The sequence below is a fragment of the Macrobrachium nipponense genome, chromosome 18, assembly GCF_015104395.2.
Source record: "Macrobrachium nipponense isolate FS-2020 chromosome 18, ASM1510439v2, whole genome shotgun sequence".
NCBI classification, from domain to species: domain Eukaryota; kingdom Metazoa; phylum Arthropoda; class Malacostraca; order Decapoda; family Palaemonidae; genus Macrobrachium; species Macrobrachium nipponense.
The window spans coordinates 35,879,155-35,903,938 of NC_087211.1; the positions used below are offsets into that span (position 1 = coordinate 35,879,155).

Genomic DNA, 24,784 nt, shown 5'->3' on the forward strand with positions numbered 1-24,784 from the left:
CAAACATTACCACAATCGCACGTATGATTTTTTCGGAAGAGTTACCGCGTGGATGTAAAGAAAATGTTATTTTTTTCATAAATTCACCATAAATCGAAATATTGTGCTAGAGACTTCCAATTTGTTGCAAAATGAAGGTAAATGCTTGAATATTACTATATATAAGCGTTTTAGCTTACAATTGCGTTTTCGACCATTTCGGTAGAGTCAAAGTTGACCGAAGTTGAAAATTTGTCACTTATCATTTTTTATATGAAAATATTTCAAAATTGATAAAAGCTACAACCATGGGTTGTTTTTAGTTGTATTGTGCATGAAATTGCACACATTTCCATATATAAAACTTTTTTCATAAATTCACCATAAATCGAAATATTGTGCTTGAGACTTCCAATTAGTTGCAAAATTAAGGTAAATGATTGAATATTACTAAAATATAAGAGTTTTAGCTTACAATTGCGTTTTTCGACCATTTCGGTAGAGTCAAAGTTGACCGAACATGGTTTTTTCTATTTATCTCAAAACTGATGAAAGCTACAATCATGAGTATTTTTTTGTTGTATTCTACATAAAAATGCACACATTTTCATATATAATACTCCATGTAACGGCTAATTTAAAATGGTACAAAAATTATGTCAAAGTGACGAAATAATTTCCGAGATGTGTCAGATACTTTTTAGTGCGGCAAGAAAGAAATTCGCGCCTGCGTAACAATTGTAAACAAAACAACACCTTGATCCGTGAACTCCCAGCATCCCCCAAGGCGCGTGATTCAAAAGTTTTTGGCTGGTAGGCCTATAAGTATATTTCCGCGAATTTTTAAAAAAACTTTTTTGAGTCGACGTATGGTACGTCCATTCGGCATACGGGAGACATTTTGACTCGACGTTTAATACGTCCATTCGGCGTTTAAGGGTTAAGCGATCCTGAAAAGGCTGTTGGACAATATTCCTAAGCTCAATAAATGCCAAAAATCCTCTTACTTTAGTATGGAAGAAAGTAAGGAAAATAGCAGGAAATTACATCCCATCAAAGCCACCAGTATTAAAAATCAATAGTACCAAGATTACTGATCCACAGATTGTTGTAGGAAAGCTAGCCAGTTATTTTGCAGAGGTTTCAAAGAAATTTGACGACAAACGTTATGCAGAATACTGATGGAGGGAGGAACAAAAAAAGATAGATTGAACACCTACTAAATAGGAATTGTATAACATACCATTTACTATGAAAGAGTTTGAATCTGCTCTGAAAAATTCTAAAGACACAGCTCCTGGTCCCGATGATATCCCATATGCTATGATAATACACTCTCCAAATGCAGTAAGTTGTTCATCCTTAGTATAATAAGTAGAATTTTTAGAGAACACCTATTTCCCTTAGTGTGGGAATTAGCAAGAATTCTACCGTTTGCCAAGCCAGAAAAAGGTAGCCTGTTAGCAAGCAGTTACCGTCCAGTTGCTTTACCATCATGTCTCTGTAGTTATGGAAAAATTGGTCAATACTCGTGTAGTGTGGTATTTTGAACGCAATAACCTCCTCTCCAAAGCTCAGTGTGGTTTTAGAAATATGCACTCTACTACAGATGTTTTAGTAAGAATGGAAAACTCTATTTGTGAAGCTTTTGCAAGTAAGCAACATCATATTAGTCTTTTTTTTTTATTGGAAAAGCTTATGATAGTACATGGAGGTATGGTATTTTACAAGATTCTGTACGATTGTGATTTAAGAGGAGAACTACCATTGTTAATAAATCCTTTTTTAAAATCGCAAAGATATTTGGTGCAAGTTGGAGCAACGATGTTGGATGTTCAGTACCAAGGAGTGCCTCTAGGTAGTGTCTTGAGTGTCACCCTATTTGCATTAGCAATTAATGGCATTGCCAAGATAATTTCTAAAGATTTTTTTTATACACTGTGGAATACTTCTCTCTGTGATTTGTATCCTCAAAGGTGGCAGTAGCAGAGCAACAATTACAACTCAATATTAACAAAGTTGTCACATGGCTGAGAAAAGAGGGTTCAAATTTCTATCACCAAAACTGCAATAGTACACTTTTGCCGCCTAAGAGGAGCCCATCCCAATCCTGATTTATGTATAAATGGACAACGAATCCCTTGTAAGATGGAAACCAAATTTTGTGGATTAATATTTGACAACAATCTTACTTCTTTTTCCCATATATTTAACTTGAAAATAGAATGTGTAAAGGCACTAGATCTATTAAGAGTATTATCTCATACTTCATGAGGTGCTGACTGAACACAGCTCCTCAGATTATATAAAGCTATTATCTTACCAAAGTTAGCTTATGGTTGCGAAGTGTGCACATCTGCCCCTCTGTAAAAATTAAAAGCTCTCTATTTTGTTTATCATGCAGGCATTCGGATTTCTACTGGAGCTTTTAGATCTTCTCCCATTGAAAGTATTTGGTGGATGCTGGAGAGCTTCCTCTGGATCTCCTTTTCCAGACTTTGCTGGTGCGAAGTTGGATTAGATTCCAGAGACTTCCAAATTCTTTAGCTAGCATTGCAGTCAGAAATGAAAGATATTTTCCTCACTTTAGAGATCATTCAAAAATACCACATCCATTTGCCTTCAGGGTACAGGAAATCATGACCAATTTAAACATAACCATTACTCGTGTTTTGTCTTTCAAGTTTTCAGTAATCTCACCTTGGAAGCTACCTTAATTGCATATTGTAACTACTTTAATTCATCCAAGAAGATAACCGGGGACTGCCTGCATTACTATTCTTTATACTCGACATGTATCTGAAAATAAATGGCTTTATATAATTTGACAGAATGTAATTTTTAGAGATAAGAAACACTGAAAATGCAACCATTATACTGAACAATCTGCTTGCAGATAAAACTACATATATGTATATCTTTTTGCCAGAAATGTGTAAAATTTTCCCAAAAAACAAACTTTATGGCAGGTTGCACATGTAAAGTGATTCTATGTTAGTATTTACGTATTTTGGTTCCATTGAATTCCTTATACCCAAAAACCTAGGTTTAGACATCATACTAATCTTTCTAAGTGAATTTTTTGCGAAGTACACTTGACCAGCAGCTATTACGGCCAACATTTTGAATTTCTCAGAATGCTCAAGGGTGCGATTAACACATCGGCAAAAACTGATCTCTTACACCCCAAATACATAATAAGACTCAGGTAAAAAAACTAACAAACTTTAAGGGGTTATTTCAGAAAAAGCTGTTTTCCTGCCAGACTAGAACTTTATAGTTCTTAATGTGGTTGTATTATAGAGTAAGTTTAACCTATGCCTAAACTTGCACAAGATTTTTATTAACACAGAGCAGAAGAGTTATTCATTAGTAATCAGTTTTCTCTATTTTCATGAAAGATAATTATACACGCTTCAGAAAAAAAAACCATCATTAATAGAGGGCTATGATATTCCTGAAGACTTTTGATAGAGTAAAATGGAGTTGCTCTTTGTGATCAATTACTGATACTATCACATTTTAAGGGCAAAGTAGATAGTATTGGGTGTTTATTTTTAACACCAGAGATAAATCCATTCAGTTTGTAATATTGGATCTGTACATTACAAATTAGTAATGTAAATGCATCAGTTGCTAGAGGATTTTTATTTTAAGGAAGTTTTATTGGGATGCATTTGTATATTTACATATGTTATTAATCTGTTGTTTATCTTATATATTCAGACTCTTCTGGCTGGGGTTGAGAGGCTAAGAGTCCGTGTTGTTGATCCATACCAGAGATTAGAGAGGCACACTTTAGTGCTTGGAAGACTTCAAGCAACATGCGAGCTCCTCCGGCGTGTGATTCGTTGCCTCATGCTCTCCCAAAGACTCCAGCAACAGTTATCCAGTGAACCTAAAGATATAACAAAAGCAGCCATCAGTCTGAGTGAACTAGGTAAATGTAGATTTAAAGTCATTCTTAATTACACTTTCCTAACTGGTGAAGACGATATTGTGCCTTTCACCCATAAAATATTCTTTTAACTGTAGTTTCCTCTGAACCATCATCAACATTTCTTTCTCTTTTGGACTTTTCACTCTTTCACTTTACTCACTTCCCATTGGCTGTTCCTCTTTTTCATCTTTATCCTGCTTCTTCACCATCATTATCCGTCTTACACCAGAAGTATCCCTATGAATTTAGATATGAAATTTTTCTCCACTCTTATCTTTACTTTATGCCTACATTCCCCTCTGGTCAAGGCTTTTTACTTTTCCCATTTTTGTAGATTTCTACTGTATGCCTATATTCCCCTCTGTTCAAGGCTTCTACTTTTCCCATTTTCCTAGATTATCTGGTTCTTCTCACTCATGTTTATCCTGCTGTTAAAAAGGGATTTTGACGAAGGAAAAATCTATTTCTGGGGAGAGACCTGTGTCGCAAGATGGCGGGTGATGCCTCGTTCCCGCAATTCTTTCTGCGGGGCTGTGGCAAACCTCAGAGGCCCAAAACAACCTAATTTATGGAAAAACATAAATTGGGGTACTCAACTTTGGCGCGGAAGACATCTCAGAGGAAGCCATCAGGAACAACTCGCAAAAATGGAGGAAATACAGAGCAAGAAAAAATCGCGTCACTAACCAAAAAGGTTTCTAACAGGATTGCAGATGTCACTTGAGTTGGGTATCAGCAGTGGCGGTACGGAGGCAAAGAGGGTGTTGCCGGTAGGTCGGCTCACCCCATATGCAGGATTTTGGAAAGGAAATCTCTAAATGGCAGATGACCTGTGAATAGTGGCTTACACACGACCCTGAACTTTATACCTGACGCCCTTTGGGTGCTCGCGCGAGGGTAGTAACCTCTGCATACCAATGCTAGCCATTTTCTCTGGTATATTTAGAAGCTATTTATACAATAAAAGTGGATAGCAGGATCCTTTTCACCGGCGAACACAGGTCGACCCAGAAATGTATATTGTGCAATCCTGACTGTCCCGCCCCCTTTTTTTGTTTGGGGGGGGACAGAAGTGTGGTATATCCTTGGAAAGCCATTGTCAATACATCATTTTTATATAAACAACTTACCAAGTGCATAATTAAACAGCTATTATTTTCATTCATTCGCAGCAGCTTAAATTCAAATTTTGTGGTAGCGACACCGATGTTTTGTGTAGCTGACCAGTGTTGCCCCCTAACAGGAGAGTTAAGAATGACTTGGCAGACAATCCTTATTCTGTTTTTGGGACTCCTGGTGATTATGTTGGGTGTCGGCAGCAGTTGCTCATTTTTGCTGGTTATGTAATTGGACTTCTGTATTCAAGCCAAAAGTCGAGTAGCTTCAGGATGAGTGAAATTGCAGGTAATTGATTAACTACCGTTTGCCGAGTGGGTGACTATGATGTAAGCATTGGTACATTGTCAAACCAATATTTAAGTTTGCTACTGATCTGTTATTGAATATTGCTTCAGTAAAGACTTTACAATCTTTTGTTTAACTCATCTCTGCAGGAGTAATGCAACAATGTAAAGCTACAAGTAGCATAATAAAGTAAACGTGTTGCTGAGTAGCGTGATGAAGTAAACATTGCATTCACTACCATCTTCATTGAGTAGCATAATAATGTAAACATTGCTTTGCTACCAAACCAATTTCAGTAATGAATTATATTTCTGCAAAACACTTCTTGCAAGATCGGTTCATTGTTCTATTATGCATTTTCTCCATATTGTCAAACAAGTAAGGCTTCTGTTACATACAACACTTGCCTAACGCCTCTCTCTCTCTTCCCCACAAATCTGGCTCATGCTCTGCCTCATCGGCCCCTATGCTGCCGCTATCTCACTTTCCAGGTGCGTGCTAAAAGCCACAAACTAATCAAGCGACCAGTGGAGATGCCAAATGCCATAGATTAATGAAGCCGCCACCGGACGACAAAACGATCATAAAACAGGTTGCAAGAAGAAGAGCGTCTTCAGATCGGCCCCAGTCAGATGCCAAATCACATCGCCAAGTAAACAGCTCCCTTCCTCCCCCTTTTTTGCTTCTCAGTCCATACTGACATATGGCTAACCTAATTCGCCCATAGTTTATCACCTTCAATCATCGGCACCTTAGAAAAAGCAGAGACTAGAGTGGTCCCCCGTATTCGCAGAGGATGTCTACCAGACACCCCCACGAATGGTTAGAATCCACGAATAGTTGGAACCCTTTTAAAAGCGTTGAAAACAGCGTCTTTTATTAGTTAAAACTCAAGAAAAGCCACTTAAAATGTTTATACTTGGTTCTTTAATACTAGTTATATCACGAAAAGTTCATTTTATGATGAAATTGATAAAAAAAAACCCAGGAATTTGTGGATAGTTCTCATAGAAAAATAATGTGAGTAGGGGAATATCCCGCAAATATTGGGTAGATATGGTCCAGAGAGAAATCTGCAAATCCGTAAGTCCATGAATCCGGAGAATGCAAATAAGGGGGCCCCACTGTAACTTTCAGAGAAGTTAAAGTGGTGAAGTAATGTGTGCAGTCAGTCTTATTTCTTTTCTGTGTTCACCTCTGTGCTACGTGTGAGCTTTGTCCAAACCCCCCCTTTGTCAGCCACAGCTTTGTGCCCCTTTGTTCACGAGGTTACCCTGGCTTAACCCTCTCATTATCTGATGACACGTAGCGCGTCAATAAGTTTTATTCCATAAGTGCACAGATGACATGCCGGGAGCGTCATATGTAAGTTATTTTCAGGAGAAATTCATGAAAAAAAAGCGTCAATCATAGAAAATGTAGTGGACGCCAGTTGGTCAACAGATGACGAATCTTGAAGAAAACGCAAACCCGACACCGCTAGCTGACACACAAGTGTCAAGTGTGTCAGTTCAACTCGAGGTTCCACAGAGTTTACAAGTACTACAAGAGATACAACGTTTTTTTACTCTCCTGACGATTTATCGGCTTTTGTAAGTACATTTTGTTTTTGTTTAGTGTTTTTATGTGTAAGCAAGTGATTTTGCTATACTATTGTGAATACGATGTAAAAAAAATCAATGTTTCGTAATCGTTTCTGTAAATTTTTGTGGTAAAAATTTTTTTTCAGAATCACACAACAATTGCTCAGTTTTATTCTAACAAATGCATATATCTTTTATGCATTTTATAGGAAATTTATTCAGCTTTCTATTGGTGTCTTTAATTTTTTTCTATCTTTGTTCTTTACTTAGCTACGATACAAAACGTCAACATAAGTAGATTGGAAAATCTGAAAATTCCACTCCGTAAAAAATTAGCATTTTTTAATCAATTACTACAGTTCATTAGCAAACACATTTAAAGCAAAATTATTGCTCCCACGTGAAAGATAAAACATTTCTACACAATATAGGTATAAAACAAACTTCCCAAACCTAATTATTATATTTTTCATGATTATTTCAAAAAAATATCTACGATTTTTCTTTAAAATTTCACGTTCATCACATCTTTTTTATTATTTCTAAGCTTCGTAAAGATGTTCTGATTTCATTAGGAAATAATTCAATCATTTGCCGACATAATAACACTAACCAGAAGTGTACGTATATCAGTTATAGTTCAGACGTTCCGAATTTTACCAAAAAACTTTTCCGTGCTCGTGTTTTTTTTGGCCTGGGGGAAAAGCCGTGTACCTTACATATATTTTTAGCCTGTGCTTAAGATTTACTGTTTGCCATTGCTTGAATAACCTCCTTTCTCTAGCACCTGCTAAGACAAATTTCCCTGGGAGATAACGTAAGATTGGTGTCTGTGTATCACACCCTCCCATTAAATACCATAACTTCCTGTAGGGTAATTCAGTCACTTCTTTGCCCTTGAGGGAATTGGGAATGTAAGACATATATCAAGCAAGTGTGAGAGTCCTTCGCACCGTTAAGGTGCCGTTTAAGACTGAGTAATTCACCTGTAAATATATTCCATTTAAACTGATTCTTAGAAGTTTCCCTTCAAATTTCCCTTAAATTTGTAGACGGCCTTCACCCATAGAGTTTATGTATGATCTAGACCTCATCCAAGCTTTTTATTGAGTTTGAGTAGATTTTTTAACCTGAGCAACAGAGGCCTAGATAAATAAAAGTTGTGACCTTGAAGAAATTCTTGTGCAAAACCTTGCAAAATTTATTGCCAACAATATACCTGATTCGCATGTAGTATATGCCTACCTTGTCACAGTCAGATTGACTGGTTTGTATTTTTATGCTCGTGTGACAAATAAATTCATAGTATTTGTATGTGTGTATCCCATTACTGTCTGTTGATTGCTTTTTATTTTTCAGCCCTCTTGACTGATTGTATTTTTTAGGGCTTGTGCCTTGTATGATAAGGCGCCCTACGAGGTAATGTTAGACTTGCGATAATCTTACGCTAAGTCGGTTGGTATTGCACTTCCATCTTCAATGGAGTGTCTTGGGGTTTGTAGATCACTTACGAAGTCGGGATTATCTTCTTGTTTATGACGACGATGTGTTAAACTCATGATGATTCGGTGAGGAGGTTCTTGTAGAAAACACGAAGTATAAAAATATATATATTCTTCTTAGTTTACATGCAAACTAGATATTCTTCTTAGTTTACATGGTGAAGATCAGGCATGATTGTACAAGTCTTCTAATAACGATAGCTTGATCGCTTCTGCCGATGATGATGGCTAATTCTATTCTCTCTACATGATAAAACTTAGGTAAAGAGATACAGGTCTTCTAATGACGATAGCTAACTCTGTTCTGCCCGTCTACCATCTCTGTTACAAGTTATGAAGGAACAGACAGTAGTTCGAACATATGAACATACAATCAGATGACATAGTTTCATACGAACATACAATCAAAATGAGACACGCTACAGATCACGTAGGCCGTTTGAATTATAGGTCGCGGTAGTTGTCTCAAGCAGGGAGCTTGGACTAATGTTTATAAACAATTGAATGACTACAGGTGATGGCATGTTATCTTAGCCTACTTTTATTGTATACGTCATCTTTAGCGTCTCTAGTCTGATCACATTCCTGCAAGCAATCTGGTTGACCTCTTTAGTTTTAGTCTTTTATATATATGGACTAACATTCCATATTTTTATTATGTAAACACTTACATATTTTGATAGTCTGTGCAGTGTTCGTAACAGTGTCCTACGCTCTTGGCGTGACTCCCCTTCTGTGTAATTCTAGGTGCAGTCCGTGTGACAGCAAATCTCAACGTCTTACCAACAATTGTTCTCAAATTCCTTGAAATTATTTGTGTAGTCTTCGTAAAAGTGACCTATGTCCTGGTCGTGAATTTTCACCTTTGTTGGACTTTGAGGCGCAGTCATCGTGACCACATCTCGACTTCTTCCTTGATGATTGATTTCCCTTCCGGGAATCCAATCACAATCATTTGTGACTCTCAGCACGCATTTGGCGATAATTAATTCCGCCTTTCGCTGTGCAGAGAAATTTATAATCTTAGTAAAAGATTATCTTATGTCTTAGAGGCAATTCATTCCACCTTAATGAAATCTAAATTGATCTTATTTCTCTCCTTTGAGGAGATCATTCCCAGGCACAATGCCTGGCCATTCCACAGCCTAGAGCTTGCATACAATTTCAAGGCCTTGTGCCAGAAATTCCAAGACCTTTCGGTCTTCATACTACATCCTTTTGAGGGGGCAATTGCAAGGCTTAATGCTCACAATTTCAAGGTTTGGTGCTTGTTCATTCCTAGACTTTAATGTCTTTGACCCCTTGCAGTGCCACTTTTGGCAGTGCTAATCTATCCTTGCCACATTATCCTAAGTAGCTAAGCATCCAGCCTTTGGCCCCTCAGCAAAAATTGCTGCCTATGAACAGATATCCTGGAATGCAGGAGACTGCCAATCAAATGACCACCTTCGTAAAGGATTGCATGGATAGCTGGATTCATAGACGACCTTGGCACCTGTCCGACGGAAGAGCCCCTCCGGTATGGTCGCCAATTGAGGAGCCTATTTTTGCGGCCACTCCAAAATAGTTCTTGGCTTTTCCTGGCCTCTGCTCTCGCCGATACTAATTGCAACCACTCCCTCATGGAAAAGACCAGGTACTACCAGTATCGATGGACTAGGACCAAAATTCCCATGGTCTGGCTGAAGGTTAGCACACCCCACCGGAGTCAGATAAGTACCTTCAGAGTAGCGGATTTCCTCCTGGAGGACCATGATGTCCTCCTTGGCCAGAGCCTCCTGATATGGCTTAATATCACAACCTGAGTAGGCCCTGATATTGATATTGAGTGCCCACCAGAGCCAACACCTGCTTCAGAGATGCAGCCCCTAGGTTGGTCTCCCTCCAAGAGGTGGATGCAAAAGTTCTGTATGGGGTGCTGCATGTGTGGGCACTCAGTGAATTCCATGCAGTTTCCTACAAGGGTTGCTACTCCAGGGGCAGACCTTCCAGACTGTCTCCAAGACTCGCTGATGGGACAAATTGCTCTGGAGGTATATCACTTCGCCCTCCCTAACAATGATAAGACCCAGACCAAGTGACTGTTCACTCCCCTGGCTGATAGAGAAGCACAGGGCTCTATTGTAAACTGGAGGGCACTACCCAAGAATGTAATAATCAGTGAAGATGAGAGGATGACTTTTGAGTGAGTGGATAGTGTCACTTAAACAATCCCCACCATCCTCCTGCAGGTGAGGACGGCCGATATGGAAGATGGCCAGGGTGTAACAAGGCAGTGCCACCTGAGGGTGGTTTAACACCTTCCTGGATGGCATGGCCTTATATTAGGCCATGACATGCTGACTGAGTTCTTTCCTGGGACAGAATCCCCTCCTGCGGATGCGCCAGTGCTTGGAGTCAGTGCCTCTACATGATCTATTTAGGGTTTCGTCCCTTTCAGTTGTTGAGCCCTTTTTGGATTTAGAGTCTGGCCCCTTGAGAGGCCCACCTGAGTTGACTTCCGGCACTAGTGACTCCAACAATGCTGAGGTCTCCCTCCCCAGGTCCTCATAAACTGCAACATGGAAGACTCTTTACCAGTGCCAGATGGCACTGAATTACAGCCAGGTCCTGTCAGCTCACTACTCTCCTGTCATTAAGTGCCATTTGAGTGCCACAACCAGTGCCAGCCTCTGTTGCTTATGCAACTCAAGGGAAGCCCTATACCTAAGGGTGCTGCCCTTTGCTCAGTAACAGACTGTAAGTCCTCTCCTACCCCGGAGCCTCGTAATAGTAGTAACAGAAGGAGGGCCCAAAGCAGGGAGATAAAACTCCAGGAGTACTGCGGGAAGAGAAAGCATTTAAGAATGTCCACTGCTGCCATTGCAATGGCAGTGATGCATCTGTCAGCTCTAGGCCCCCAAGCTCAGTACCCTATATTTGTTGCACCTCCCAGAGGTTGCTATTCTGCCCACCAAGTCCATGCATTCAACGACTCTGGTGCGCAGATAACCATAATTTGAGAGGATTAAATTCCTTGTGGAGTTTGGGTTGAGAGGCATAAGTTAATCATGATTGAAAGCCTCAACCATGTTATGTTCTACCTACTGTCCGGTTGAGTCACACAACCTCACTGCTCTAAAATATGTACTTTGGCGGTAGCTACCCTTACACAGCTCCAGACCATTCCTATGATCCTGTGAGACCTACTCCAGCACATCCATTGCCTTGAAGGTATCAGGCAGTGCCATGCTCTGCCCCACATGTGCGTTGAGCCACGTTCGAATCCTCCAACACGGCCAGGAATGGCCTTAGTGCCAGTGCCAAGGTAAGATTAGAGTCTTCCTCATGAAGCTCCCCTTCCAGGCTACTTCTCCACAGCTGCCTGCTTGACTCTGCTACTGATGCTGTAAGCAGCAGGAGAGCCAGTTTCAACCAGAATTCCCTAGGATACACCTGACCTTAGTGGAAGCTTCACCAATGGGGTGGCCTCACAAACTGCCACAGAGTCGGCCACCCCAAATCGGGAGCCCATAATCACTTCCTCCTATTTTTATTTTGTATGGCAATTGCACATACTGACACAGAGATATGAGCTAACTTTAACAGCAGGTAAATATCAAAATATTAATTTTATCATGAAAATTATAATTTTATTGGAATGAATGATTTTCATTTTGTGTCATAACAAAGGGAAGCTTTACTTAAATACCTGTGTGTGTGTGTGTTTGTGCATATGTGTTTACATCTACATGTGGCATTTCATCATTGTTGATGTCACCATCTTGACATACGTACTTCTTTCTTTGCTTGCCTGTTTTTTGTGTTAACATTTTTGTTTTTGCTCTGCTTGATTTACTGTACAGTCTTTCATTACAAGTTTAGTTAACTCAAAGTAAGGTTATCACATATATCATAACAGTATACAAAGGAATATTTCATCACTATAGTTAAAAATATTTAAAATGCAAATACATCAACCAAAGTGAAGGAGTGTATGTGTGTCTGTGTGTACATACCTTATGCACAGGATTGCATTTATCTTTTGGGTTGTAAACATGAAAAATGAGGAAATACAGTAAAACTAAAAAATAGCCTAAAATAAAAAAAAAAAAAGGAAAGTGTGTGAGGTATAGGCATACACATATATATATGTGTGTGTGTGTGTGTGTGTGTGTATGTATATATGTATGTATGTTTGTATGTTATATATGATGTGTATATATATATATATATATATATATATATATATATATATATATATATATATATATATATATATATATATATATATATCAGCTTTGTTACAGTACAATACTCTATATATCCTTTAATGAAATGGGTGAAAAGCATAACTGTAACAACATAAAACAAAATAATTTCTAGCGTAGTCAGACTCCTGCCTACCCCTCTCCATCCATCCCACACTGCATTCCCACCCTCTTCCAGACAGGGAAACTGTTCCCCTTCTCCACCCACTTTCCAAAACAACTCTTCTCTGAGTGAGTTCCTCAACAGTCTTACTGCCACTCCTTGCAAACTTGGAAACTTCTCCAGGCCTCCCCTGCCCCCCAAATTTTTCTCAGTCTTTTCATGAGTGTAAGCAATGTTACAAAATTTTTCTTGAAGTCACACAGCGTTGCCAACCATCGGAGAGTGATTTTTCAAATTTATGTACTGTGTCCAATGCTGTTGGGATAATGTCAAGTGTCTAATGATGAAGGTCCGGGTAATTGAGGGGTTACTGCATAATTATTGAATTCTAAAAAAAAAAAAAAAAAAAACCTTTTCAGTAATTTATCACAATTGGGAAGGTAAAGATGATATAAGTTTTGTTTTGAAGCACCGTACTGTGAAGATTGATTTTGTATAGTCCAAGCTTGATATAATTTTTCTGTTTTATATTCCGCTTATAGATCACTTAGGACGTGATGTTGACCTGACAGGCCTAGATGTTTTGGAACGGGATCAGAGGTTAGTCCGACAGGCTCGTTCAGATGTTGAGAAGCAAGCTGTAGTTATGATGGACAGAGGCATGGAAGCACAGAATCAGACTCAGGTATGAGTAGTATATGATTTCCAAAGAAAGGATTCTGTGTCACATGAGATTTCTTTATTGTTTACTCTTATAATCTGGCAGATCTTTTACTGCACATAGTAGAAATTTTATACAGTATGTGTCCATACAGCCAGGGAATATGGGTGGTTTTGACTTGAGAAAAAAAATTATTTGAATAATGAGTGGTAATTTGCCCGGTTTCATGTAATACTGTATATGCAAATCTTTTCTTACTCCAGAAAACATTGTTCTACTTACTCATTGTTAGAATAGAAGCACCCTAGAGTTATGGTGTTCATAGGCTGCATTGAGGCATTAATACCTCTACATTCTTTCTTTCATACCCTGAAACCTGTTTAGTAATTTATGTACTGACTTTATTTCAGGTGGGAACAGCATTGCAGGTTTTTCACAACCTAGGCATTTTAGTGCCAAGTGTTGAGAAAGTTTTAGATACTTTGATTGCACGACTGAATAACAGTGTTTCCCTTTCGCTGGATGTGAATGCCCTAGCACAGATGAGTCAGGATACTCGTAAAAGTAAGTAGGCTATACCTCTGCACTCCCAAACTTTATTATGCCAATATTGAAATTTATTTTAGTGACAAGTTTTTCTTTGTTTTTCTTTTGCCTTCTTGACTTTGAGTAAATGAGCTTACCCTGCTCATATAGCAGCTCAAAATTAGAAGCCGCGCCAGTGCTTATATTGTTTTTGTGTAGGCGACAGCCCCTGCCCACTATTGGGGAACAATAAGGAACAACGCAGCAAAAGAGCTCAATTAATTTCTGCCTGCTCTTGAGTAACACCGATGGTTTGCAGCAGCTCTGTTTTGAATTCTCTCATCAGTCTTTTGGTTTTATCTCAGGATCTGGTGAAGTATTCTTACATTTGCGTATTTCTAGTACTAGCACTAGCATAAGTTTTTGTAACCAGCTTAATTGGACTTAATTGTGACTTCATTATGTCTAATTCCAGTTCCTCTAGTATTAGGTACTGTCACGAGGGGTGTAACACCAGATTGACTAAATCTATTTATGACTCCCACACAATATGTGCCAGCTGTAGGGGAAATTCATGTTTGAAAGCAAAAAACAATATAAGATTTTTTAGTACTATCTTGATGAACTTGATAAGGATAGGAAGTGGAAGGTGGCAGTTAGAGCAGCAGTTAGGGCTTGTAGCCTTGATTCTACTCCTAACCCTAGTGCTAAAAATGTTCCTTCCATTCCTCCTTCCCCATTTTCAGCATTGCCTCCTATCTCCAGTCCTACTACCTTTGTACATGATACCTCCACTGCAGTTTTCATGGATGGCGTCAGCTTTGGTGTAGCCTTCCCTGATACAGAGAGAAGCGGGAGGTTATCATCTGTTGCATAAGTTTTTTACAGCAGAACTATATGCAATTTTAAAGGCTTTAAAGGAAATTTTAATTCAAAATGAAAATAATTTTGTTATATATTGTGACTAGAAATGTTTCAGAATGAAAATAATTTTATTATACAGTGGAACCTCTACATATGAAAGTCCCTATGTATGAAAAATTCAGGTTACAAAAGCAAAAACGAAGATTTTTTTGCTTCTGTGTACGAAAATAAAGTCCGAGATTCGCCCGGGCCGCTGAGAACAATTGTAAAACTGGCTCGCCGCCAACTCAATAGACTCGCCACTATCCTCCCACTCGCCCATTGGTTCCTGATGTTAGTCACCACCGTAAGATCCTGCTCTCTTATTGGTCAGTATCTGTCCCATCATGCCTCTATGTAAAGGCGTCTCGAGCATTTTTAGCGGCAGCGTTAACGTAAACACCTGGAATTCATTCGTTCACATATATTTTGTTTGTTAACGTAAATTCGTGTTAGTGATTTCGCTTTCGTTGTACTGTAAGTTACTTTATCGTGTTGTGTGTGAACTTAATGACTTATGTTATTAGCCATGGGTCCCAAGAATGTTGTCGAAGTTCACGGAGAGAAGAGGATGTTTTCTATGGAGACGAAGATGGAGATAATCAAGAAATGTTAATGTTTTCTGCCATTTGTTAATGTGTTTCATAAATTTTAGTGTTAATGTTTTCTGCCATTTTTTAATGTGTTTCATAAAATTAAGTGTTCATGTTTTCTGCCATTTGTCCTCCCCCTCTGTCGCCACTTTCGGACATCGCCTTACTCGAAAGGTAAAGTTCCACATTTTACTACATATGTACATACATGTACACACAGTATTTCTTGTACCCTGTACACTAATACACTTTATTTACAGGTACAGTAATGGTTAGGTTAAGTATTGAATGGTCCAAATTGTTGTATTTCATTGTTTATTGGTCAATTTAGCTTTATAAAATTTACTGTGGTGTTTTTGTAGGGCTTAGAACGAATTAGGGAATTTACATGTAAAATGTAGTTCTAGATACAAAAAAATCAGGTTACGAAGGCCGCTTCTGAACGGATTAATTTCGTAACCTGAGGCACTACTGTATATTGTGACTCAAGTGTTCTTCAGTCACTGGAGACTTTTAACTCATTAAACCTTCTGATTTTAGATATGTTGGAATGGATGCTTTTACTGAAAAGAAGAGGGAAAGAAGTAAAGTTCTGTTGGGTGCCTTCCCATGTTGGGGTGGTTGGGAATGAGAAAGCTGACCAACTTGCAAAGTTGGCAGTCAGCTCCCAAGAACCCACAAGAGGTCTACTGCCATATCAGGATTTATATCCTCTAGTAGGCCAGAGAATAAAAAAAATTTGGCAGTCCCGGTGGGAGGATATTTTAACTAATCAAAAAATGCGCAGTATCACGCCATCAGGTTCTCCTTGGTCGTATCCCTATATGCCAAGGAGACAGGAAACATTGTTGTGTAGATTGAGGATTGGACATACAAGACTCACTCATGGCTTCTTGATGTCCCGTGAAAATCCTCCATTTTGTGATGACTGTACTGTGCCCTTGACTGTGAGACATTTACTGGTTGAATGTCCCAGACTTGGGAATTTGAGACATAGGTTCCTGTTTTGGGGATGTGACAGAGAAGGTAATTTTATTCTAGGTACAATTCTCAGATAGGATTGTAATATTGAGCAGCTATATGTCTTTATGTGGGAGGTGGGCCTCTTCAACAAAATTTAGATTATACATACATGGAATGCCTGTGTGAGAATCTGTATATTTGAACTAATATATTTTATACATAAAATATTAAATATTTTTGTATGAAATTAATTTAAATTTAATTTTTTCATATTTAGATTTATTTCGGTGTCAATAACCTAGATGTTGTGACTCCAGTGTTAATAGACAATCAATCAAAAGAAAATCTTCGAGTAACGTGTATCAGGCAAAGTGGATAATCTTCCAATCTTGGTGTAAGAGACATAACATCTCGTCTTCTAAGATGACCATAGTGGAAGTAGCTGATTTCCTGCTGTACTTAAGGTCATCCAGGGGTCTGTTGACGTAGACGATCAAAGGGTACAGAGCAATGTTGAGCTCTGTATTTAAAGCATAGAGATGTTGATCTTGCTGTTAATAAAGATCTTTTGGATATAATTAGATCCTTTAACACAGAGAAGCAAAAAGATACTAAATTGCTTTATCTCCAGTGAACAGAGAAAATTCATGGTCCCTCTGATTGCCTTTGATGCTCTGTCAAAAACCTGTTGCACTATCTTTCAAAAATGTGCTTGCATTCTTTTTGAGTCAGACTTTAATTCTATGAAGGTCAAAGCACACGAAGTGAGAGCTGTGGCAACATCACTTTCGTTTAAACGTAAGCTCTCTTTGGATTCTATAATTAAAGCATGATAACTGCAGTACCTTGGGTCCTTTTTTAGTTGCTGTCATGGTGTTGGGTGAGGGTGTATAGGAAGTCATTTCTTCCTAATCTTGTTCTCTTTGCCTTGATTAAGGTTGTTGAGTCACAAGGGAAGCCTGGGTGTACTATGTACCAGGAGTACTCTCCAGTCCTTTTATTTTAATACATAGTTGGTTATAGGTTTTTAATGTTTTGACAGCGATATATTTACTCTGGTGTTTTGATGTTTTTTGGCACTGCACTCTGGTGCTTCGATGTTCTTTGATACTGTGCCCTGGGCAGGGGTATCATTGTGTAGACCTTGCTAGCCATGGACTATTCCGTAGCTGCATGGATCCCACTAAGTAGAGCATCATCCAGAGGCAGTAATCATCTTGTAACAGCTCTCTTAATAGGTAAGGAACCAACAGACATTTACTAAATGCTAGCACTGACTATTTTTCTTTTCATTATGTAATGTGAATTGGAATCTAGTATATCCAAGGATCCCACCTCTGCCATTTGGTAAGTCGCACACATAAAGATTATATTTTCTTTTTACAAAATGAGATTTTATGTATACAGTGGTCTCCCCATGTATTTGCAGGGGATGTGCATCAGACCCCCCCTCGAATACGTAGTTAGAATCCACAAATAGTTGGGACCCCTATTAACCCTTTAACGCCAATTGGACATATTAAACATCGACAAAAATTGTCTGTCGGGTGCCGAACTGACGTACGAAACGTAGACGAAAATTTTTTTTTTTAAATTTGTGCAAAAATAGTTTAGGCCTACTAGGCGAAAACTTTTGAATCGTGCGCCTTGGGGGATGCTGGGAGTTCACGGATCAAGCTGTTGTTTTGTTTACAATTGTTACCCAGTGCGCAAGCGCGAATTTCTTTCTTCTCGCTCTAAAAAGCATCAGCGACACATCTCAGAAATTATTTCGTCACATTGACATAATTTTGCACCATTTTATATTAGCCGTTACATAGAGTTTTATATATAAAAATGTGCCCAATTTCATGTAGAATACAAAAAAATAACTCATGGTTGTAGCTTTTATCAGTTTTGAAATATTTTTATATAAATAACGATAAGTGCCAAAATTTCAACTTCGGTCAACTTTGACTCTACCGAAATGGTCAAAAAGCGCAATTGTAAGCTAAAACTCTTATATTCTAGTAATATTCAATCATTTACCTTCATTTTACAACAAATTGGAAATCTCTAGCACAATATTTTGATTTATGGTGAATTTATGAAAAAACTTTTTCCTTACGTCTGCGCGGTAACTCTTCCGAAAAAATCAGACATTTTTTTGTCATATTGTCATAATGTTTGCATCATTTTATATTATCTGTTACATAAAGTTTTATATATGGAAATGTGTGCAATTCCATGTAGAATATAACAAAATCAACCCATGGTTGTAGCTTTTATCAGTTTTGAAATATTTTTACATAAATAACAATAAGTGCCAAAATTTCAACCTTCAGTCAATTTTGATGCGACCGAAATGGTTGAAAACTGCAATTGTAAGCTATAACTCTTACATTCTAGAAATACTCAATAATTTACCTTCATTTTGCAATAAATTGGAAGTCTCTAGCACAATATTTCTATTTATGGTGAATTTATAAAAAAATCTTTTTCCTACATCTGCGCGGTAACTGCCGAAAAAATCACATTTTTTCGTCCGATTGTCGTAATGTTTGCACAGTTTTATATTAGCCGTTAAATAAAGTTTTATATATGAAAATGTGCACAATTTTATGTAGAATACAACATAAAAAACCCATGGTTCTAGCTTTTATCAGTTTTGAAATATTTTCATATAAATAACAATGTGCCAAAATTTCAACCTTCGGTCAACTTTGACTCGACCGAATTGGTTGAAAAACGCAATTGTAAGCTAAAACTCTTACATTCTAGTAATATTCAATCATTTACCTGTATTTTGCAACAAATTGGAAGTTTCTAGCACAATATTTCAATTTATGGTGAATTTATGAAAAAAAACATTCTCCTTACGTCCGCTCGGTAACTCTTCCGAAAAAAATCAGAAATTTTTTTGTCCGATTGTCGTAATATTTGCACCATTTTAAATTAGCTGTTACATAAAGTTTTATATATGAAAATGTGCTCTATTTCATGTAGAATACAACTAAAAACAACCCATGGATGTAGCTTTTATCAGTTTTGAAATATTTTATATAAATAACGATAAGTGCCAAAATTTCAACCTTCGGTCAACTTTGACTCGACCAAGATGGTCAAAAAACGCAATTGTAAGCTAAAACTATTACATTCTAGTAATATTCAATAATTTAACTTTATTTTGCATCAAATTGGAAGTCTCTAGCACAATATTTCGATTTAAGATGAACTTATGAAAAAAACATTCTCCTTACGTCTGCGCGGTAACTCTTCCGAAAAAAATCAGAAATTTTAAATGAAAATGTGCTCTATTTCATGTAGAATACAACTAAAAACAACCCATGGTTGTAGCTTTTATCAGTTTTGAAATATTTTCATATAAATAACGATACGTGCCAAAATTTCAACCTTCGGTCAACTTTGACTCGACCAAGATGGTCAAAAAATGCAATTGTAAGCTAAAACTATTACATTCTAGTAATATTCAATAATTTAACTTTATTTTGCAACAAATTAGAAGTCTCTAGCACAATATTTCGATTTAAGATGAACTTATGAAAAAAACATTCTCCTTACGTCCACGCGGTAACTCTTCCAAAAAAATCTGAATTTTTTTCGTCCGATTGTCGTAATGTTTGCACCATTTTAAATTAGCCATTACATAGTTTTATATATGAAAATGTGTGCAATTTCACGTAGAATACAACCAAAAACAACCCATGGTTGTAGCTTTTATCAATTTTGAAATATTTTCATATAAATAACGATAAATATAAAAAATTCGACCTTCGAATGGTCGAAAACTGCAATTGAAGCTACAACACTTCCATTCTAGTAATATTCAATGAATTACTTTCATTTTTCAACAAACGGGAAGTCTCTAGCACAATATTTCGATTTATGGTGAATTTTTGAAAACGGCTTTTTTTCAGTCCACGAGTTACGAATTCATTCATCATATTGTGATAATATTTTCTCTGTGTTGCTTTGATCGTTTTACAATTTGTTTTATACCAAAATCATCGCAATTTAGTCTACAATACAACAACAAAATAATTAACTATTAGCTTTAACTGTTTTGCTCACAGCGCGATTTGTGTACAATTATACGTACATATATGAATTTTTTTTGTGCTGTCATATATTCCAGTATTTATATATGATAATGATATTTTTTTTCATTTCTGATGGTTGCATACTAAACTTCAGACAATGACAAAAAAGGAGCCTAAAATGAACTCCTAATCTTGAAAATTAAGCGTGCTGTGATTTAAAAAAAAAAAAACTTTTTTTTTTCCACTTCGATGCTCACTCTTTTTCCTCTCTTGGCCTTTTCCCCAGTTCTTGCCCGTTTTGTTCCATTAGTGTATTTGTGTGTGTTTTTTCCTGGTATTATGGTTTCTAATGCTTCTTCTCGACGTCAGCGTTGGTGCCCCGGAATTCCTGGATTCCCGTGTTCTCGTTTCTTGGCTTCGTCAGCGACGGACCCTCACATCACATGCAGTAGGTGTCATTCCAATTTTTGTATAATTACAAATCTTTGTACGGAATGCCGGGCATGGCCTTGGAGCAGTGGAGGAAGTTTTATGGTGAGAGGGAACATCGGAGAGTCTCCACTCTTCCTTCTTGCGAGGGCTTTACTCCTATTCCTGATGTTTCGTCTTCCGCATTAGTCAACCCCCATAGTAGCGTTGTCCCTGCTTCTCCTACCTTTTCTTCCATTGATCATCGATGGAAGTATCGGGAGGTTGCCAGGGTAATATTTATAATATAGCCCCCTCCTCCTCGGGAGTTTTTTCAGTTCCCGAGAAGGGTGAGGTTTTTTCATCATTCTCTTCTCTTCCAGAGTTGGAGGCGTCCAAAATGGCGGCGATTTGGAAGACGCTTGGGTTAGGGGGTACCCCGTCCTTGGAGGGGTTGCTAGCGCATTTTGTGGAGGCTCGCACCCCCCCTCCCCGGTCCAGCCAGGCCATCCCCCCTCCTCCCGGCCTCGTCTCCACGGGTGGGAGCAGTCGGCCATCTTGTATTGCTCCGCCGGTGTCTGCAGCCGCCTTGTCTCGGAGTGATGCTGCGGTGTCAGCCCCATTGTTGTCATCACGGGCCCCATCTTTGTGTATTCCTCCGCCAGTGGCGTCTCTTTCCCCCTCGCTCAGATGGGAAGTCGTGACGTCACTCTCATCAATGACGTATCTCCCAGTCGCTGCCTCCGATCCGCCTGTCTTAGCCGCGACGTCATCTCTGCCGCCCAGTTCAAAACATCTCCCTTCCTTGTCTTCGGAGCCTTCTCTGGCACATCAGTCTGAGATCATATGCCAGGCACTGCTTCAGAGGCTGGACTCTGTTTTAGATGTGAAGTTGGCTGCCTTATCGGTTGTTAGGACAGGTAGGAAACGCGTTGCTTCATCCCCGCCTTCCGAGAAGAGTGCTCATAAGAAGCTAGTGCTGTCTTCCTCTCCCTCTTCCCCCTCTATACCTCGTAGGCATATTAAGCGTTGGAAGGCTAACGATTTTGCCCTTCCTTCGCCATCAAGGGAGGAACAGCACGGACATGTTCCCGAGAGTGCTGTGGGTTCGGGCAGTGTTAGTGATGTGTGTTATGCAAGGGTTGCTTCGCCGCCAAATCTTGTACGTGTAACCACCCTTCCCCCCTACCCCGTCCTTGCACATCGCGAGCGTGTTGCAACCTCCCCCGTCCATGCACGTGATGGTAGTGCTCCTTCTTTTTCTAGGCCTATTCGTCGCCGTAAAGATCTGGAGGCGCCTGTCAAGAGGTCGAAAGTAGTGAGCATGGAGGTGGTGCAGCCGGAGTGTGTTTGCTTGCTTCCAAATCTTCCACTATAAGGGATTCTCCGTCAATCTTGAGTGCTCGAGTGTCCCCCCCCCCATCTCACGTACGTACGGCCGCCACGCCCGTGTCTGTTCATGGACGTCTGGAGTCACCTGTTGAGGTAAGTGATGTGCCTATTGTTACAGTGGGTCCACCTCGGAGGCTGACGCTTGGACCCAGCCCAGATAGGCTAGTAGGGGTTTCAAACTGTTTGCCTACTAACCCTTCTGTGAATTTTGGTGAAGATAACGTGTTAGAGGAGCCTTCACATCCTTCTCGTCGCCGGTGCCAGAGCAGGAAGAGGGGGACACACAGGAGTTTCTGTCTTCCTTTTTTGAGGTTGTTGATCTCATTTGTGGGTTCAACAATTTGGAAAGTAGGAATCAGACTCGGTTGTCTTACACTCCTTCTTGCTTGGAAACCTTGGTGGGAGCTGCTCAGGACCCTAAATCATCTCTCCAGCTGCCGTTGTCAGGGCACGTTCAGTCAGTCTTGCAGAAGGTTAACGCCTCTGTTTCTGACTGGGATGGTTCACTTCGCTCTAGAGGCTCTACCAAACTACTTCCCCCACCTCTCACAAGACAGAGGAAGTACTATGCTACGAGCTCTGCGTTTTTGTTGTCACGCCACCTTAACCCAGACGTCAGTGGCTCCGTCCTCATCTCCACAAGACGCCTTAGCTTTGGAATCTACAGCGGCCTCCATGTTGCAGACGGTTTCTTGGCTGGACCTCTGGTCTGTGGTGATTGCCAAGATAGCTTCTGACAGGTCCCCTGATGGGTTGGTGAGTGCCGCCTCGCTTGCCAGTCTTATGCAGTCCGGGGGCAAGGCGTTTTCTTATTTGGCTCACCTCAGTGCCAATTTATGGGCTAATCTTCTTCTGGTTAGGAGGGATGCGGCTTTGTCTAGGATGGAGAGTCTTTGCTGGCCTTGAGGAACGGTGATCTGTTAGAATCGCAATTTTTGTTTCCACGGACAGAACTCGACAATGCGATAGACCGACGTCGAGCTGACACCAAGGACCGACTGGTGCACCTAGCCATGTCTAAATCAGAGTCCCGCCCTCAGAGATGTCTGGGCCCCCCTCCTCCCCTGGTCCAGCAGCAATTGGGGAGATTGTTGCCTGGTAGGCCATCGAGGTCCTCGAGTTTGGCAGAGCCTTCCTGTTCGTCACAGCCCAAGTCTCAGGATCAACGCCCCTTTCGCTCTTGTTCCTTTAAACCAAGAAGAGACCCCAGGGGCAGAGGTCAAGGGGGCCGTCGGTAGGTTGGGCGCCTCTCCCTCTCCTGTGCCACGGATGGGGGTGTGCCTGGCTGGCCATTGGGCCAAGTGGCAGTGTTACGGGGCGGAGAAGTGGGTGGTAGATGTCCTTCGGGTGGTATGCCTGTTGCCATTCGACTTCTCTCCTCCTCGGTCGGACAAGCCGCAGCTCACGAAGACGTATCCCCCAGATTCTCTGAAGTTCTTGGCTCTTCAGGAGGAAGTGCAGAAAATGCTGGACAAAGATGCGATAGCGGAAGTAGTGCGTCCGTCCCCGGGGTTTTACAGTTACATCTTGGTGCCCAAGGCGTCAGGAAGATGGAGGCCTCTGATCGACTTATCCGCCTTGAATTGCTTCATCAGGAAGACACGGTTCAAGATGGAGACCCCACGCTCAGTGTTGGCAGCCGTGAGGGAAGGCGACTTCATGCTGTCGATAGACTGAAGGACGCATACTTCCAAATCCCTGTTCATCCCACGTCCAGGAAGTTCCTTCGCTTCTCTCTGGTGGACAAGATCTGCGAGTTCAAAGTCTTGTGCTTCTGGTTGACCACAGCCCCTCAAGTGTTCACAAGGGTCTTTTCTCTCATGTCAAGTTGGGCCCAAACTCAGGGCATCCGTTTCCTGAGGTACCTCGACGATTGGTTGGTCTTGGCAGTTTCCAGGGAGAAGCTGCTGCAAGACAGGGATCGTCTTCTTCGGTTCTGTCTGGACCTGGGCATATTAGTCAACCAGGAAAAGTCAAACCTCGTACCCACTCAAGGATTCTCTACCTGGGCATGGTCATCGATACGGCAGTGGCAAGAGTTTTCCCGTCGGATCAGAGATTGGAGAAGTTGCGGGCTGTGGCGCGCAACTTCCTTTCAAAGTCGCATCAGTCAGCTCATCAGTGGCAGGTTCTTCTAGGAGTGCTATCTTCCCTGGAGAAGCTGGTCCCTCATGGGCGTCTTCATCTTCGGTCCCTGCAATGGAGACTGGGGGAATTCTGGTCTCTGGCGGGGAACTCTTCCTTGTTTGTGGTCCCACTGTCTTTGAAAGTGAGAGAAGACCTTCGTTGGTGGTTGGACGACCAGAATCTATTGAAGGGCATTCCTCTGTGTTCTCTCCCTCCGGACTTCCTTCTGTTCTTGGACGCCTCCCTCGCAGGTTGGGGCGTGCACTTAGGCGGCCTCATTGCTTCAGGCGTTTGGGGTTTAGAGGACAAGCAACTGCATATCAACGTACTGTAAACATGTTATTTCCTCCACTTCCGTATTAATACTGAATGAACTGAGTGGGTAACTTCCATGATGTGTACGTCACCACT

The 24,784-nt window shown here is 40.1% G+C and overlaps 1 protein-coding gene across 2 annotated transcripts in view; it reads left to right on the forward strand.

The window, feature by feature from the left end:
- LOC135196965 (conserved oligomeric Golgi complex subunit 5-like) overlaps positions 1–24,784 on the forward strand; it is a 252,456-nt gene that overhangs the window by 136,348 nt on the left and 91,324 nt on the right. For both annotated transcript variants that reach the window (XM_064223826.1, XM_064223827.1), the window contains exons 5-7: positions 3,706–3,919; positions 13,304–13,446; positions 13,833–13,986. In XM_064223826.1, coding sequence (XP_064079896.1) covers positions 3,706–3,919; positions 13,304–13,446; positions 13,833–13,986 — 511 coding nt within the window. The remainder of the gene's footprint in view (positions 1–3,705; positions 3,920–13,303; positions 13,447–13,832; positions 13,987–24,784) is intronic.